We start from the raw sequence: 19,720 nt of genomic DNA on the forward strand, positions 1-19,720 counted from the left end.
AAACATTACAATAATCCACAAGTAATACAACTCCAGTCCATCAATTAACTGTGATGTTATCTGAAAAGCTGCATGTTTGTAATAAAATATAGAATTGAAATGTTCTTAACTTCAAAGTGCTGCTTTGATCAGGCTAATACAAGTTCATATTGCCAGTGAAAAAGTAGTTTTAACATGGTTTAAATGCCTTAATGATGGATTTGTTTATAGCAAACCTACAGTTTTTTCTTTTACTAGTCGTGTTGATTATGTAGTACTGTGTTTTTATGAGCTGTTTGGACTGTTTCAGGTGACAACTATTCACTACAAAAGGTAGAGTGGGACTGGGAAAGATTATAATTATGCTTTTACATGAAAACCTTTTTCTTTTCTTTTTTTTTTTTTGCAGTGATTTGTAATCTCTTGATATTGTATAGGATCGCTGTGATAAAGTAGTAATTTTCTGTTCTTGAGAGAGAAAAATATGTTCTTCTATTCCATGCAGTCTCCAGGGTAATTTATGTGTGTGTGTGTGTGTATTTATATATGTATATATATATATATATATATGATAGTCTTAATTGTGAAACCTTGAGGAGAGAAATGTGTTACAATTCATGAAACGCCACAAGAAAATAACTACAGAAACTTATATGAAGTGAATAATTGAGTTAGAGTGTACATTCCTGTGGGTGTGCATATGTGTGAATGTGAGAAGGATGCATCTGTGTGATGAGTGTATTCCCACAGGATATTGATTGATTTTTTCACACCTCATCACCTGCTTCAGTGATTTCATGAGAAGTTCAGACTGTTTCACATCATGCTTGGTTCACTCCAGCAGATAATCATTTATTAATACATCTGACTCCATTTGTTGCCTTCTCATGAAACCCCTAAAAAAAAACAGCCAAATTCATCAGTTAATCTAACAGTACTGTATCACTGATAAGAGAGATGAAGCATGTTAAACTGAAGTGAATAAATTAACCTGACAATCAAACCAATAGACAGTGATTCAGTCAGAAAGAATGGAGCTTTGGCATGAGAAATGAATTCGTTTTTTGGACATTTTGATTATCTGTACCTTTTCACTGGATAAATCAAGGACATTCCAGCCTCGGGAGCACTTGAATTTGTAAACGGAATATGTAACTAACTGGAGGTCCAAGAGTACAACAGGGTCAGGGTTAAAGAATACTGAAGGTATTTAAACACAGTTTGTATTCCACAGGCAATGTAGTGAACTTCAACAGTGTGCACATTGGAGAAAGTTCACTACATTGCTTGTGGAATACAAATTCAGATTCAAACGACAATTAATTTCAGTGCTTCGCCCCCTTGGAAGCAGCCCTATGGTTTGGTGAATCTCATGCAGGGGTGTACATGTCTTATTTTACCCCAAAAATAGTGGGGGAAATTTTAGGGGAAAATAATGTCTAGGACATTGTTTTCAGCACAATTAAACTAATTTACACCCAAATTCTTATACAATGCAAAACCCTGTTATTGCTGTAAAACAGTATATATAAGTATTTAAACACTGATGGCATTTGTTGCAAACCCTGATAATTAATTTTATTTTTTTATTAAATCATAGCAAATACACTAAATAGGTCTTGAAAATCATTTAAAAAGACCCAAGCACTTTCTCACAACGCAGAAAACACCATCTTCAGAATGCCTAGACGCTCTTTGTTTATTACTGTCCATATCACACACATAGTTTCAAGATGTTTCCATTAATAATAATAATGTTATGAAACTTCAGACTTCATAGAAAACCTTGGCCCTTTCAGTTTTATATGTTTCACTACTGAATGGCAGAAGAGTGACAGAAGGGTGTCAAAAATCAACTTGGCATTAAATGCAAAAAAAAGGCATATACTGTAATTCTCCGGCATGTAAGTTTCTGTTCTTCGCTGCATACCTGTCAGTACATGTAGCTGCGGGGAGGAATATAACCTTTGCTCAGGAGTCCATTCGTGTCTTAATCAAACCCCCTGACTTGCACCTCCCTCTGACTCATAGAGTGCACAATTCTGTTTTTGTCTCCTGGGGACAGAATAGATCACGGACAGGACTCCTTTGGGGATTTACTTATGCACACACTGCCATACAAAATAGCCTATTCACTTCTCCATGCTTGATTTCGTAACTGCTATAATTACAGCTAAATTTCCGAGTCAAAAGTACTTTTCACCCAAACATGACAATTTGCTGAAAGGTTCCTCACCCTCGTACTATCCAAAATGCAGGGTTTCTTCATCAGACAGATTTGGAGGAATTTAGCATTCCATCACTTGCTCACCAGTGGACTTCTGCGGTGAATGGGTGCCACCAGAAAGAGAGTTTCAAAAGCTGATAAAAACATAATATTTATCCATAGGTAATCCACACCTAGTCCATCAGTTCTGAAGTGAACAACGTGTTTGTAATAAATCCATCAATTAAGATGTTTTTAACTTAAACTGTTGCTTTTGGCCAAAATATGAGTCCTCTACTGCTTTCTTCAATGAAAAATCATCTGGTCTGAATAAAAGAGAGAAATATGCACAGATTAAGCACCATTGAATGGCCTGAGGAAGAGAACATTTTCATTTTAGTGTGAACTATTCCTGTGGCTTTTTTGTTGTTGTATATCATCGAGTGTTTCATCAAGTGAGAATGATTGCTTCATGTTTTCATACATTCTTGCACTTAGAAAGCCACTGAGAATTAGTGTGCAGACTTCATGCAGCCAAAGACACTATTTCACAGAGGATGGATTTCACTAAGATTTTTCTGACATTGCCATATTACACAATTTAACAATATTACTGCACTCAGACAGCTGTCACATAATTTCACATAAGTTGTGGCTGTCTACCTGCAATGTCTGCATCATTTTAATCATATTTACTCGGTGTAATAAAACAGCAAATATTTAATATTACAAGAATTTCCCCCTCATTAGAAAGGGTTCGTTAAATAAAAAAAATAGTTTGGCATTACATACACTTGTATGTTTGTAAGTGTCAACAAATAAAATGATGAAATGTGATGCAGTGTGTGTTAAACCCTGTATAACTACTGACTTTACAAAGGTTTTTGCATAAAGTCTCAAATACATGTGGGTGTATTTAACAGTCTCTTCACATTATTAGTTAGTTCCATGACCCTTGCCCTGCTGTGCCCACACACAAACCTGTAAAAATACAGATCCAGAAGGATTTTGCTAAATGTTCTTTGTGAATTAAAGCCGCTTGAGACATTGTTCTCGAACAAATCGCCTTTTCTTTAAAAGACATTTAAGTAGTTTAAGCTGCAGTGCATGTGCTTTATTTGAATTATTGTTATGAACTACTCAGCGATGAAATGTGCAATAATTTTCATGTTGTCCTCATCCTAACACAACCTTACATTTTAGCCATTTGGGTCAAATTTCTCAAGCAGTTTTATTTTAATGAGCTCACATCACTGATGAGAGATCAGACAGTGTAGATCAGTTGTCCACTAGAGGGTGTAAGTGCAGTACATGGGGCAAATGAGTCATTAAAATGAGTACCAGACTCTAACAATTCATTTTAAGACCAGTGTTATTTTATTACCATTATTATACAATACTAGTTTTTTGTCAATATTTCGAATGAGTTTTTATTTTCATATTTTAATTTCAATTTCAATTGCAGTTAAAGTTTTGATGTTTTGTCATTTTTTTACTGCAATTGTTTTTTTAATGTCTACTTATACAGTTTTTTTATTTTAAATAAACTAAAAATAAGTAATATTGCCTTGGCAACTAGCTGAAATAAATATTATTTAAGTAAATACATATTTTCTATCACGTAAGTATTTCTCTTTTTAGTTTAATGTTACTTACAAACCAGAAAATGTAATGGCAAACAAGTTGCAGACCACATACATTTTCCAGATTCTATCATAATAATGCTTGAAGATGCATAACCTGATGTTAAATATGACCTATTTTGATATCATCACCGAGTCATTGTCATATGTGCCCTTTAGAGCAAAATAGATGTAGATCTGTGTAAATATGAAGAGAGCTGTGACAGTGACATTTAAAGAAAATGTCACAGTTTTTCGAAGAAAGCAAAGTGAACATGAAATGGAATCACATTTCTCCTCTTCTCATCTGGTTTTCTCTTCAGTGGGTTTCTATGACTTTCTTTCCCAGCAGATTCAATCAGTAGGTTTTATATTCTTAATCAAACAAATGACACTGGCTAGAAGGGTCTTTGTAGTCTAATAAAAGAAGATTATGATGGTAAAATGGGCATCTATAATAAAAAAAATTCAGCACATCGTTTCCACCAAGGTCTTTCTTGGAGCATATTTGCTTTTTTTTCCTTTGCACTCAATCTCAATTTACTGTCAGATTCAGTCCATTCAGGTCTAAAAACAGCACACTTACTAGTTGTGTAAGCAATGAATGTACTCATATGTACACCTTATATGATGTTTTGTGATGTTTTGCACATGTCTGTCATTTAGCTGTGTGTTTCTTGCTGCTTCTGTTTTGCTGCCAAAGGATGAGAGATGCAATATTAGATTAAAGCAATAAGATTCTGCTATCTGGAAAGAAACATTTATCATTCATTTAGTAATCATATACCAAGAGACTATACAATACAATTAAAAAAATAGACCGAAAACGCCTTGGGGCTCAGCAGATAGCAAAATGCTTGAGAACTCACTCTGCAGTTGGTGGGCAGTTTGAGAGACTGATATTTGGTTAAGAAAATGGGAAGGCAAGATTTGTGTTAAAGCTGATTTTTTTAAACGTAAAATAATGAATTCAGCTTATTATGCACAGGTCTGTAGTTGATTCCCTAAAAAGTGAAAAAGTGAAAAAAAAGTGGCAAAAATGAATTTTCAGCAGCCATTATTTAGTCTTCAGTGTTACTTCATCCTTCAGAAATCATTCTGTTATGCTGATTTGATGCTCAAGAAACAGTTGTGTTGCTTAATATTTTTGAGGAAATTGTGATAGATTATTGTCAGGATTCTCTGATGAATAGAAAGTATACTTTTATTAGCAACACTACAAAAAATAACTACAAAAGCTGATGCAATAAGAGGATTTTTTTTTCTTATCAGATAATATGCACATTTCAACAGACGGTTACTGATAAAGGACAGCCTTTTTAGCTAATAAATACTTCAATAGTCAATAATCTATGTAGTAACACAGAAAATCAGTAGTCAATTATTGATTTAGTTAATTGTAAACCATTTGAGTTTAAAACACCTGCTACGATGCTTTAAACAGCATTAAACAGAGAATAGCTGATTTGTACACTAGTAGATATGACATTAAAAATCTGAATCTTCTTTATGCAAAACTGCTGCAAACAGGAACTGTGTCAGCCGAAATAAGCATTTTGATAAATTACCGGGTCAGACAGTTTATTTGTTCTTGTTCTGCTGGTGGCAGGATGCACTGGTTGCATAGCTACAGCCATTTGACCATGCACAGACTATAATTGAACTAAATAAAAAAATGTGTGCATTCTGGTAACCATTATCAGGATGACGTGAGAGCCCTGGTAGCAGAGGTTTGGGTCAGCGTGTTTTCAGGGAACGAGTATTAAATTAAGATTTGTACATGTCTCATTCACTGATAAAATGAATGCGGTATGGTGATATTTGTCTAAACTTCGTCCTCTCTAGGCAGCACCATTGCTTTTACAATTAATGAAAAGAAGTCACAAAAATGAAAGCCTTAAGCAATCAAAAATGTTATTGCTAGCAAGAAGAACAATAAATTATTTAATTACAGCTGCACTTAATGTGCTCCAAAACTAGAAAACAAAATAGACAAATAGTTCCCAGAGGTTGCTTTGTATATAGGATTTAATGTTTTTCAGTTGCATTCAACCTTTACTGCATTCATTTACAGTAGCTTTGGGTTTTTTATTTTTATTTATTTATTTATTTATTTTTTACACTGCTTATACAATCTAGGCCAAAAAAGTAATTTAGTTTAGGTCACTTGTGATGAACTTTGATTCATCACGTGGCAGTCTTAAAGCACCTGCGCTGTTATGAGAGTTATTATCGGTTTATTTTAAGGTCCAAAACTTATTAAGTAGGTTAGTATGCATGCACTAATATTTTATAGCCAAGTATTATGTTGAACGAAATACATTCACTAAACTATCAGTGCCATCTCAAACTTTTTAAATAGCTGTCAGCATTTATTTAAAATTCATGGCAACCACAGCTGGCAATATTTTACCTTATGTTTTTGGCACATATTATTATCGCTTTGCTAACACTTCTTTAATTAATTAACAGAGTATACTTGTTAACGCTTACTCTTTCTGTGGGAAAGCAGAACACTTTGCTCTTCTTCTTTGCTGGCGCTGTAGACCGACTCACGTTGAAGGCTAAAGTCGAGGGGTCTTTAAGGGAGTTAACGAGTGAGCCAATAGTTAATCTTCTCCCGCTGTGCTAAAAAATAAATAAAGCAAAAGTAATAAAGTTGGAGACCAAGCGCCAGAGTCGCAGCCTGTCCCAGTGCAAAGACAAAGGGAAGTAAAGAGGTTTTATGCCACTATGGACGCTGCAAAGTTTTCCAGGAAGCTCTTGAGCGCGCGCAAACAGCTCATCCTGGTGCTCGCCCCGTTACTGCTGCTCCCGCTGCTCTTCGTTGTGCCACCAAAGGTAAACCGTTGTTGTTAAAATTAGCCACCTGCCGCTCTGGCCTTTTGAACTCAGTGGATGATTAAATGTGCGTTAAAGTAGCCTAATTGTGCCATCCAGTTGATCACAATACTGTAAATGTATGCAGATATTGACGTATTCCAGAATACAATTGTTTTTTCAGTAATAAGAACATTAGCACGTGTTTCTTAAAGGGACAGTTCACCCCAAAACTAAATTTATGTCGTCATTTACTTATCTTTTCTTTATGTCGTCCCAAACCTGTATTACTTCCTTAGGAACAAATTATACGACATTCTAAAGATTATTGGTAACCAAATATTTTGGTGCCCATTTACTTGCATTGCAAAAGAAAAAATATTGAGATTACTCAAAATCCAGAGGCCCCCAAAACCATTTCAAACACACGCATACATGTTCACATGCTTAAATGGCTTTGTTTTTGGCAAAATGTGACATAGAGGTACCTTTGCAGCAGAACATTTGCTTGTGAGGTTTTGAATGATAATAAGATATTGTCTAACATGAAAAACAAAAAACACTTTATGAAAAAAAAATGTTCATAGTTAATGTGATTATAAATACTTCACTCTCATACATCCATTAAGGACGATCTTGTTAATAGTGAGGTAAGAATGATTAGTAAAAGTAACTGGAAAATTCTCAAAGAAGTGAAATTATTTGTGAAAAAAGGCAGCTTAATTTATTTACAAATGCAATATTTTATAGTGCCTTCCATAGATTTCAGAAAATGTATATGACATTGACATGTCAGTAAAACAAAGGAATACTTGTAAAATTAAATGATTATACTTGATTTATCATATTTAATATTCTTCCCTGCATCTACACATCCACCTGTCTCTTTTTCAGGAGGGCAAATGTTTGTATGTGGTGCTGCTGATGGCGGTGTACTGGTGTACCGAAGCGCTCCCGCTGGCGGTGACTGCCATGCTTCCCGTGTGCCTCTTCCCCACCATGGGAATCCTGCCTTCTAAGAAGGTCTGTCCGCAGTACTTCCTTGAAACTAACTTCCTGTTCCTGAGTGGTTTAGTGATGGCATCTGCTATAGAGGAGTGGGGTCTCCATCGCCGAATAGCCCTCAGGGTTTTGAAGATCGTCGGAGTGAAACCTGCCTGGTAAGAAAGAATCCACGCTGAAATGAGGAGATCTCCATTCTTAAGTTTTAACAATTTTAGAAGGTAAACACATAGACAATTTTAGCTGAGATGTGCACACCTGACCTATTATAAACATTACATATCTGAAGGTATGCGCTGGTGCAACATTTATGGTCATTTACTCCAAAAACAATTCTATTTTTATCAATATTAATTTTATTCTATTTTTTTAATGAATGTGTTTTTAAATAGGAATACTGAACCATCTGACACAGATTCAGCACCGATTTCATTGTTCTCTGCTTTACGATGCACAATACAGTGTGTACTACATGTATATGGTCACATTTTATTGTACTAGTTGTACAGGAATGTTGCATAATAGTTTATTATGTTTGGCTCTACTTGCCTTTCTTTCCTCTCTAGGCTGATTTTAGGCATGATGATCACTTCCTCTTTCCTGTCAATGTGGTTGAGTAATACAGCCACAACAGCCATGATGCTGCCCATTGCTAATGCCATACTGGAAAGTCTTTTTGGGAATCTGGAGACTTTAAAAGAGAACTGCAAGGACAAGAGTGATCCAGAAGGTGGGTGGGGAGAAATTCATATTGTGTGTGTTTTTCAAGCTAATTAGGAAATGAAAGGTCTTATTTTTAAAGTTTTTATTGAATGCAACCATGACATCAGCATACTGTCAATGATTCATTCGGTTGGAGGATTTGTTTGTGTGTGAAATCAACCTGCACACATGAAAATATAATAAACAACCTAAATGGAGAACTTTGAGCTGGATTTTTTTAAACAGAGCGCCTTTGAAAATCAAGAAATCTTAAATGTACAAAGAGAGTGAGAATGCTTCTTTTTCTTTTAAAATAATTCAGCCAGTAGCTTGTTTTTTTCAGAAATCCGCTTCATATTAGAGACGTATTTGTTATTACAAAAGAAAACATTCCATTGCAGGTGATTCTCAGGTGAATATGCATGTGCTTCCGTGTGAAAAACAGGTGCTGAACACAGAGAACACGTGAGTGAGAATAATTCATCTGTGACTTTCTTTGAACAAACAAAGATCAAGCACAATGAGCTTGAAGATATGATAAAAATTGACCATTAAAATTCAAACATCATCTCTAGAACTTGCAGTTATCGCAGCAACAAATGTAGCCACGTGGGCAACCTTATGAATGTTCTCATGAAAATATCATCTTTTCATACTCCTAAACAATAAAGTCTGAATTATTAAGAGATTCTATCCCTCTCTGTAACCTCACAGACCGGATTGGACCGACAGATCAGAGCAAAAGAATCTGACAGAGGTCAGAAGAGAGGCTGAATACCAGATGAAGGTGTGGAAAGGTTTTCTGATTTCTATACCTTATGCCGCAAGCATCGGAGGAACTGCGACCCTCACTGGCACTGCCCCTAATCTGATCCTGGTGGGTCAGCTCAAGAGGTATACCATTTTTTCATGGTTGTCATTTTAAATCACCATACCAGTGATTCTTTTGCAGTCATTCTTTTATTCAACTACATTCATTTATAAGATGCTTTTATCTAAAGTCACTTCCTTCTGAGAAATACCATGTAAGTGACTTATCTTAAGGAGACAATAACATGAAAAGTGCTGCAATACAAAGTTCCAAATTGCTCTGAAGAGTACAGGCTAGAGATTTAACTAAAGCACAGTGGATTACAGAAGAGATGTGGATGTTTTGTGAAGACAGAAAAACAGTCATTGATGTTATCTACAATAAATATACCGTTCTCCACTTATGCTTAGCTCTAAAACATTGAATTGGCAAGACTGACCGTGCAATGCTTATTACATTATTTAACAAAATCCTCATTCAGTAATAAAACATAAATAGAAATGAATGGAAATTTATGTCTTTTAAAAGAGAGTGCAGTACTGTACAGGCAGCATTAGCTTTATATCATGTCAAAATCAGTGTTGCTGTCATCTGCAGTCAAGATAAGAGTTTGCATTCAGATCAGGCTTCAGTTAACACATTAAAGCTAATGTAGTCCTAACGAGTGCATTAGCTTTAATTAACATGCATAACATTTCACTTTTCATAACCACTGAATGGACTTAATTTGTCTTTGTGCTACTGAAAGGTGCAGTACAAAAGTCTATTCATTGCTCACTAAATTATATTGTATGTATTGTTGTATTCTGACTTTATATATGAGCTTTATTATTTCGCAAACAGTCCTGCTCTTGATGATGAGGTGAAAACAGTGATGAGCAATCTGGCAGTTGAACTGATTGTGCTTGTGACATAAACTGACCTGTTTTACCTAATGAATGCTAACAAGAATTTTGGATGGCACAGGCTTTTGAAAAAGCTGTTTCGTAATTAGGACACTACCAACAAGCCAAAATAGAACCTAGTTTAATTTCCTAGTTTGAGTGCCACAGAGTTTGAGATGCCGCAAATGTTTTAAATGTGGAAAATAATCAACTTTTACTAATTTATAAACACGAAGCAAAGACATTGCATGAGATTTGACATTATCAGCTTTGTAGAACAAATTGAGAATTTTGATGTACACCGTTTATGGTCTTTTAACAGAATTCTAACCATTAAACTACATTAAATTATTAATGAAATATCATTTAAAAGATAAAATCTATCATGATCAAGGAAGAATCTGTAGGCCCTGTCCTCAAAGTCCACACTTTCATGTCGTAATGCCGTAATGCATCCATGACCCATGTTAAATATTATGATTTTAGAATGGTCCAAAGAACATCTTGTGTGCATTAGTCTGACCTTTTGTACAAAGGAGTTCACATGATCAGGGTAACAGGTTTACTTATTTGGTTACTAACTTAAGAAATATAACAGCATCTTCTTGTTCTTCCTCATCATGCCATAACAATTATATTTATTCAAATGGGTTTGAAGGAATAAAATCCAGATTTTGGGCCGCCTGTATCTGCATAAAATGTAGCTGGGTGTCTAGCTGTGCTGGCATCGGGTAAAAGATTGAGCACATATGGGTCTGAATAGCATCTGCTGTGTGAAAAGACTGAAGAGCACATTTAGTGGATGTAGTTTATTGCAGCTATTGAAATAGTTTGTTCATGACTTGCAAGTAAATGATGTAGTCTTGAATCAAATTATACAAATCGAGAGAGATAAACACAGAACCACATTTTATTATGTATATTTATCTTGTTTTAACACATTGGCTGAATAAGCCAACCTTATGGCGATTTGTAGCTATTTTAAGTTTTGGTGAATTGGTGGCTAAATTGAATGAATTTGTTCATCCCATTCATACATTGTTATACGATCTGTTATACGATCTGCTTCTCCATTATGTTTAGTGGTGGGGTTAAACATAAACCCTCCTGAAGACCTCAGACTGAACTGGCCTTCCTTAAGTTCGTTTAACACATATAATTCAGAAATATCATAAAGTGAATTATCAAAGGTATGTAATGTTTTGTTCAAATCAAAACAATGCAGTGTTGTGGTTCAGCCTTTAACATTTTAGAGGTTGATTCTCTGTGAAAAAGCCAGAAGGTGAGCTGCACATCTCAAATGGAAACTTACTCACTGTGATATTCATGCAGGCTACTGTACATTTGTTTTCTTTTCTTGCATACTTCAGATGCAATTAAATTAAGCTTTGTGAATGTAATCTGAATGAGTTTCCACCATCAGTTTGGAAAACATTTGCTTCAGTAACTCATTCAGATACAGGCTCCAATCATTTACCATAATTCATCACTGATGTTTTATCAGCTTTAAACATTTTGTCTCATAATGACTAGACAAAAAAGGAGAGGCAAAAGCAAAGCTGAAGTTAAACAAAATATGCATTACAGCTGATCACCAGTAAAGTTTTTAATTGTATCTTGCCCTTTAAATTTAAATATATATATATATATATATATATATATATATATATATATATATATATATATATATATATATATATATATATATATTTAGAGTGAATTAAAAGGGTAATTTAATTCAAAATTTAAATAATAATAACTCTATTTCTGTAAAGAAGATAGATCAAGGCAGCACTTAATAGATACAAAACACTTGACACTCAATTAGTACTCATCAATTTCTGAGGAGGAAATGACTATAAATATCTAATTAAAACTCTTATGTTTTCATGACAGCCTTATCTTTTGTTGTGATAATAAGGGAAGCAAAATTATACACACACACACACACACACACACACACACACAACGCATATATGTATAATTTTGATTCGCTTATTATCACAACTTCGCTTAGAATAACAAATTAAATGCATGTTTCTTAAATACTTGTGATTTTAAGTTTTTGTTGGCGATGCCAAAACAGTGATAACTAATTTAAATGTCTTGCATGTTTTTGTCTGTAGCTACTTCCCTGAATGTGACCTCATAAACTTCGGCTCATGGTTTGTCTTTGCCTTCCCGCTGATGCTTCTTTTCCTCATTTTGGGCTGGATCTGGATTGCTTTCCTCTATGGTGGACTAAATACACGGTAAATATGGGGACTCAATGCATATGCAGAAAATGACGTGTACTATATAAGGGGTTTCCATCTTTTCTATCCCATAGACCCAAAACTATTTTTTGTTATTTCATAATTTTTATTCATTTGAATAAATGTATTAATTTATTTACATTTTTGCACAGTTTATACAATCTTTTTCTTAGACCCCAGCTTGAAAACCCCTGTACTCTATTACATGTCACAAATGTGTAACTGTTTTACACAGGCTTTGTATTAACAAACATGATAAGCGGGCAGCTGCAGAAGCAAAAGCAAAAGCTGTTATTGATGAAGACTACAAGAAACTTGGCCCAATAAAGTAAGTCACAGTATTTCAACATATCATATACACTTTCTGCTTCCCTCTATTCCCGACATTAATTGAGTTAAAATATCTTCTTTGCTCCTAGATTTGCAGAAGGATCTATCACTTTCTTCTTCATTCTTTTTGCTATACTTCTGTTTACACGAGATCCAAAGTTTGTAACTGGATGGTCGGTTTTCTTCACCAAAGGGTAAGGTATTTCAAGTTTCAAATTTTTACATGAAAATTCATGCAAAATGAATGAAATATTAAAACTTTTATAATCTGCTTGAGCATTTTGTTGAAGTCCTATCTTTAGGTTTTTAGGATAGCTGTTTATAGGGTGTTAATTCATAGGCTATGTTTAGGTTGACCTTTAAAGATGCGAAGTACATTACATCTAATAAGTACATGTAAAATTCACGAGGGACTAAAAACAAACTTCATAAAACATTCTTTTAACATTATTCACCTAATTAATAACTAGTATAACTTGCTTTTTCACAACTATGAAGACAAAGTTTGAGTGTTGTTGGTCATAATTTCATATCTAATACAATTCATTCCAACACAATGGCACAATTTTTATGCCTTTATGTAAAGGTCAAATTCATACATTTCATATGTGCTACAACAAACCTGTGCCATCAGGATTTAATCTATTCTTAACAATGAAAATGTATGCAATTAGGAGTTACTTTAAATACTTACATTTAATATAAATAGTGTTTATATTAATGGCAATCATTAAAACTAAAAACTAATAAAATATTTTTTTTTATAAAACACACTTATGTTTGTTAAAAAAGTTTCCAATCAGAGGGAAGAAACTAAGTCTGTCCATATGAACTGTAAATAATTGCATCTAGAAACAAAGATTTCCTCCTCTTCTTTTTTTTTTTTTTTTTTTTTTTGTGGTCCATCACACTAATGCAGTTAGACAGAAAGGTTCAAAATATGGACTAGTTGATCTGCTCCCTCCACAGAGCTGACCTTTCTCTATCTGCAGGATTTCAGTTCACCTGGAGTCACCCAAGATACCAAGATAAACCCACAACTTAATAACAGAATAATGTGTGCATTTGGTAGATGCAACACCTGTAGATGAGTGGCCTATGTTTGAAAGCACGTTGTTTCTGCACATGAGATGATGAATAGGTTAGCACTCAGCAGGGTTATGGCATTTACACTGATTCAGTGGTTCATATTAATGTGCTGAGGTGAGAAATCTGGATTGCTGCTTGCATTAATGCCTTGTCTGCAATTGTATAGACATTTTCATTCACACAACATATCTTATTTGCAGTGGTATATTATTTAATGGCAAAGTTAGTGAGTTTTTTATTTTAAAGTACTTAAAAAAAAAAAAAAAGTGCTTACAGCTATAAGACGTTTGTTGATGATACATTTGTAAAAGGAAGACTTTCTTTTTTTACAGTTGACAGTGAAAGTTTGGTGATCATTCCCATTTTGTTTGTCCATCAGTAATTTTCAGTAAACATTTCATTTGATTGCTCTTTCCAAAAACGTTTCACAGATTCATCTTTATTTCAGGCCGCTAGTTCCCGCTCATTCTTTGGCCCCTAAAATATTTAGATTGTCTTACCAATGAAAGACTCAGACAGGAGTTCTCAATCAGCATTTTTGGAAATTTGGTTACTACACTTAATTAAACAATCAAACAGTTCACAAATTAAGTGACAGTTATTTGAACTGTAAAATTATTAAAAGCATCTGATAACCAAAAAAAACCCATCTACCAGCAATTCAACCATGGCTGTGTCCAAAAGAACACTGAAGCTGTTAAAAAAAGTTATTTTCACAAGTCTTCTCTCATGGGATAGTAAAGAGTCCATTAAAATCACACCCCAGAAACTCAAAGAAAGTAGCAGATCAGATGTTTTATGAACACTGTGAATTTGGACATAGTATACCGTTTCTTTGCCTACTATATAGTAGTAGCAAGAAAGTATGCATATTTGGTGGCAGCCAATAAAAAGCTGTGGTTCATACATTAAGTATCCAAGTCATCCTAATTTAAGTATCCAAGTCATCCTAATAGCATCAGTGATCTTGTACTGTAATGAATTCTCAGATCAACAATTTAAAACAGCAGGAAACCTTTTCTATCCACCATCTGAAGGTTGCACTGAATAACTTCACTTTCCCCCGAATGCTGCTAATTGGAGCTTGAAAAAGCAACACTGAAGGTAACATTAGCAGCGCTTCACATGTTTCTGTGTTTATCTCCATCCAGCTACGTTTCTGACGCAGTAACCGGAGTTATCATCATCTCCATCCTCTTTTTCTTTCCATCTGAGCGTCCATCTCTCCGCTGGTGGTTCGATTCAAGAGGTCAGTGGGTGGTTTATTGATTTTCTGTTTGTGGTATTACAGCAGCTGAGAGCTATGGAATTATACATTTTAAATCTTCGGAAACCTATGGGTGACGTCACAGACACTAAGTCCATGCTTTTATACAGTCTATGGTTGCGCCCTACGAAATGAACAAGACCACAGCAACACAATCACACCGGCAAAAAAAACATATATATAAACTTAACATAGTGGCATTAAAAGATGAAAACAGACTAGAAAATACATTTACACTTGCTCTGACCTATACATCCATGACACTGACTCACTGCGGAGTTGCCAGTTTTAATCTTAACAAATGATAAAGACTGTTAGCCCCTTTTGTATTGCATTGCATTGCATATCAGGGATGACAGATTGATAAAAAGACATGCTATTTATGTAACTCTTGATACTTTGGGATAAAAGTGGCTCTCTGACTTTGCCAGTGCAGTTCCCATTAAAAAAAAACAGTGAAGACCACTTGCAGTCTTACAAACAATTACAAGCTGTATCTGGTATGATAAGAATGTTATGTGACGTTTTATGTTATGTTATGTTACATTTTCAACTGTTTACAATGGCAGGGCCTACCATCTGTTTCTGATTGCACTTTAAAGGGATAGTTCACCCCAAAATTTAAATTGCCATCATTTACTCACCCTCATGTCATTCCAAACCTGTATGAGTTGCATTCTTATGTTGAACCTAAAAGAAGATATTTTGAAGATTGCTGGTAATCAAACAAATGGTGGTTGCCATTGACTTTCATACTATTTTTTTATTCCTACTGTGGAAGTCAGTGGCAACCACCAACTGTTTAATTAACCAGCAATCTTCAAAATATCTTCTTTAATGTTCAACATAAGAATGCAAGTCATACACATCTGGAACGACATGAGGGTGAGTAAATGATGACAGAACTTTCATTTTTGGGTGAACTATCCCTTTAACCCCAAATGGGAAATCCAGATCCCAGAAGGGAAAATCAAAACAGAATAAAGTTTAAATTAGTTTTGAACATTTTCTTTGTCATCTCAATATTGATTTTAAGTAAGGGGAATAAATCTATTCAGATCGTAAATTGGATTTTTTATCACCCAGCCTTACAATCAATATTATAAATTTTATACAATAAATCAGGGCCCTAAGACATAATAATAGGCTTATGTTAGGCTTAAATTTGGTAAACTGGACACTGAATGTTTTTTTTTTTTTTTTTGGCAGGACAAATGTTGTCTCTGTTGTTACCACAGTAACTTTCCAGTTGCGCAATTCATTCCTGCAGTCAAAGAGGTTTCTAGAGTATATGCGAGTGTTGTTCATGTTGAATAAGACGAGGAATGTTAATGATTCAGATTAGTGTGTCTAAGAAAGATCCAGCAGAGAACTGTGTGCAGAGAGATTATAAAAATATCTAACGAGATTATTGTTTCTTTTACACTGTGTACATTTTGTCTATATTTGGAAAATCTGTTTGCTAAGTTTTTATAAGTCTCTCTGATTAAAAATATTTAGTCACTTGTGTTAATGTTGCTGTACAGGTTCTATCTGACTTGTTCGAAGTTCTGTAAAATAGTGCTAATAGTAGACTCTTAATAATGGTACTTTATTTGCATCTAAAGTTCCATGAAGAAACGTACACATCTATAGAACAGTTTCTCTTTACTAAAGGTAATTTAAAGTGGAAAAGGTTCTTTATGGCATAGTTTAGACCAGTTGAGCATCAGGAAAAACATGTAACACTATTATTGTCACCAGCTTTGCCGAGTTGTTTTCTATGTGGCTTTGTGTTCATTTGGCATCAGAAGAGTGACTTGTTACAGTGATTTGTAGCATTGTGTTTTTGGCTCAGTACATTTATATTTGGCAGATATAGATTTTTGTGCTGAATTTAGAGGTTGATTCATCATAGTAATAATAATGAAGGTAATATTGATTGATAAAACCCATTTTGTTTTTCAGTGTTTTGTCGTGAATACTTTCTTCATATTCATTTGGTATTTTTAACGGTGCATATCAAGTTATTAATTCTAGACCACATGTTAAACATGAATTTTGTGAAAATAGTATTTTGTGTTTGTTAAGGCCTAAATCTGCTTTCCAATTTGTACTTGTAAAGTATAAATCCTTCTTTTCATCATGGTGGTATTTTATAGAGAAAGGCTGTGAAAAGTGGCAGCTTCAGACATTCTGGAGTCCATATGTAGCATTTTTAGTAGCAATCAAATGAAGTACAAATCTACATTTCATCTCCTTTCAGATGTATTTGTTCTCTACCAATTCCAAATCAATTTTCTTTCCTTGTGCAGTTCAAAAGATGCAATCAAATTCAGATGTCAAATGCACAGTTTTTCCTGTGCATGAACATGAATGATGAGTGAGCTGTAGATTGGAACTGCCTTCAACTTTGTGTAGTTTTATATGTAGTTTATGAATGTTTTATGTATTTATACAGAATCATTTAGGTTAATGGTCTATCAACATGCGTCTTTAAAAAAAATCCTTAACCCCTTCAAACTGAATATCTGTTTATGTCCTACAATACTATTAAATATTTATTTCACATATGATTTGCACTTGAGATGGTCAGTCAGCTTGAGGTCATAATTAATTTAAATTTGTATCATTATCTCTCAAGCCACAAATACACCGTATGTGCCCCTGTTGTCATGGAGAAAAGCTCAAGAGTGCGTGCCATGGAATATTATTTTGCTACTGGGTGGTGGATTTGCGATGGCCAAAGGCTGTGAGGTACCTCAGTATCTGCTTTTCACTTTTTGGACTGAAATACAAGCTGGAACATGCCATTACATGGCTGAAAATTAATACAATGTTATTAATACCTAAAAGGATTTTATTCATTTAACCTGTTGATAATTCACTGGAAGGCATTGTGTAAAGCCTGTGATCCTCACAAGTTTTTGTAAACCCTATGACCTATGATTTTTTGCCAATAGGAGTCAGGGTTAGCAGTATGGATAGGAAATCACCTGCAGCCTCTGGCCCAGGTTCCTCCAGCTGTGGCAGTCATCCTCATCACAGCCTTCATCGCCTGCTTCACTGAATTTGCCAGTAACACAGCCACCATCATCATCTTCCTCCCTGTCATTGCTGAACTGGTATGAACAAATGTACTGCATAAAAAAAATGTGTATGTGTGTGTGTGTGTATATATATATATATATATATATATATATATATATATATATATGTATGTATGTATATGTATGTGTGTGTGTGCATGTACTGTATACAGTATGTGTATGTTTTACCTACAGAATTTAGATGAAACAGTGAACATTAATATTGCTAGTTGTAAATATTAAAATATTATTACAATTTGAAATAAGTGCTTTCTAGTCTTGTATATTTCAAAATTACATTTTTCCTGTGATGTTTTGATGAATAGAATTTTAATAAACACCCTTGTACTGTCACTTTTAATCAATGAATCAATGCATCCTTCCTAAATAACACACCATACCATCAAATAAAGTGACATTTATTTTAAAGACTTTTTTATTTTCGAATTTTATATTTGGAATGTTTATTTTTATTTTTATTAATCTTACTAAGAAATGAACATCAAACGAGATAAAATAAATAAATAAATTGCTTAATGGCAAAAATTGCTTTTAAAGCTTCCAATATCATTTATTTAAAGATGGCTCCTAATTTGATGTTTTATCTAATGTTATTAAATTCATACAAGTGTGACTTAAATGTCCCAATATCAAGCATACTGTATATGATTTTGTTTGCATAGTTTATAAAATAAAAACAATCATATGTAGCATTACATTGTGACATTATATCCACCAAATACTTTATTTTTAGGCTATCCGTGTAAACGTCAACCCTTTGTACTTCATGATCCCAGCAACAACTGGTTGCTCTTATGCTTTCATGCTTCCTGTGTCCACACCTCCCAACTCAATCGCCTTTGCCTCCGGACACCTGATGGTCAAAGATATGGTGAGAAAACAACTACAAACACATTACATCAGAGCACACACATGTTGTTTTCAGTTGACGAAAAAGATGGTGTGTGTGTGTGTGTGATGTTCACAGGTTAAAACAGGATTTGTGATGAACATCCTGGGAATTCTTTGTGTGTCTCTGGCCATGAACACCTGGGGTCTTCATATGTTCAATCTGCACATATACCCTGACTGGGCGAGACCTTTTAATGCTTCCTTGGCCACTGTGGCTACACATGCTATGGCAACTATGAATACGACAGGTTAGAGAACAACTACAGAGACCAATACAGACGCACAGTCAGGCCAGATTCTGTATATACTGTAGATATAAGACTAAAAAGAAATGGAAAAGTTGCTAAACTGAGGGATTCCCGGTGTGGATGGATCAACACAATCATGACCTCACTTCCTGCTTAGCACTGCCCTCTTGTGCATTGATGCCACTTCACCAATTTTGGGCTGGAAATTTAAGAATGTTTAAAAACATGTAATGTTTATTTAGATATATGTAGATTTAAACTGGTAGGAAGCAAGATAAATTCAAGAAGTTAAAATCATTTATGCAAATTTCAATAATGTATCCTCTGAATTTTTTTAGATTGTAAATTTGTTGTTTTAATTTTAATTTGTATTGATGTTGTAAATTTGTTGTATTTATGCCGTAATTATTAATTATGTAACATTTCTATTTTCTGTTGTTGTGATATTGTGATATTCATAGGTCCCAATTAAAGCAATGATCCATCAAAATTATGTGAAGTTATTGGCAAGCCTCTAAATGGACC

General features: G+C 34.3%; 1 protein-coding gene and 1 long non-coding RNA gene across 2 annotated transcripts; one reads left to right on the forward strand and one right to left on the reverse strand.

The window, feature by feature from the left end:
* Positions 1 to 1,653: 1,653 nt before the first annotated feature.
* Positions 1,654 to 6,416, reverse strand: LOC127964012 (uncharacterized). Its single transcript, XR_008154978.1, has 2 exons — positions 6,301 to 6,416; positions 1,654 to 2,511 (listed from the first exon to the last, which is right to left on the reverse strand). It is a non-coding gene; the product is annotated as an uncharacterized LOC127964012 (long non-coding RNA).
* On the forward strand, positions 6,067 to 19,685 carry slc13a3 (solute carrier family 13 member 3). The gene is made up of 13 exons (XM_052564152.1): positions 6,067 to 6,648; positions 7,522 to 7,787; positions 8,196 to 8,359; positions 8,733 to 8,796; positions 9,046 to 9,225; positions 12,153 to 12,278; positions 12,517 to 12,609; positions 12,701 to 12,805; positions 14,852 to 14,949; positions 17,591 to 17,703; positions 17,910 to 18,071; positions 18,790 to 18,927; positions 19,024 to 19,685. The coding sequence occupies exons 1-13, from the start codon at positions 6,541 to 6,543 to the stop codon at positions 19,198 to 19,200; spliced, it is 1,794 nt and encodes a 597-aa protein (XP_052420112.1). The 5' UTR covers positions 6,067 to 6,540; the 3' UTR covers positions 19,201 to 19,685.
* The last annotated feature ends 35 nt before the right edge of the window (positions 19,686 to 19,720 follow it).

Source organism: Carassius gibelio, chromosome B8 (genome assembly GCF_023724105.1).
Source record: "Carassius gibelio isolate Cgi1373 ecotype wild population from Czech Republic chromosome B8, carGib1.2-hapl.c, whole genome shotgun sequence".
Classification (NCBI taxonomy): domain Eukaryota; kingdom Metazoa; phylum Chordata; class Actinopteri; order Cypriniformes; family Cyprinidae; genus Carassius; species Carassius gibelio.

Coding starts and splice junctions, on each gene's coding strand:
- slc13a3 (XM_052564152.1), top strand. CDS start 6,541: ATGGACGCTGCAAAGTTTTCCAGGAAGCTCTTGAGCGCGCGCAAACAG. Junction 6,649..7,521: donor TCTTCGTTGTGCCACCAAAG/GTAAACCGTTGT, acceptor TCTCTTTTTCAG/GAGGGCAAATGTTTGTATGT. Junction 18,928..19,023: donor ACCTGATGGTCAAAGATATG/GTGAGAAAACAA, acceptor TGATGTTCACAG/GTTAAAACAGGATTTGTGAT.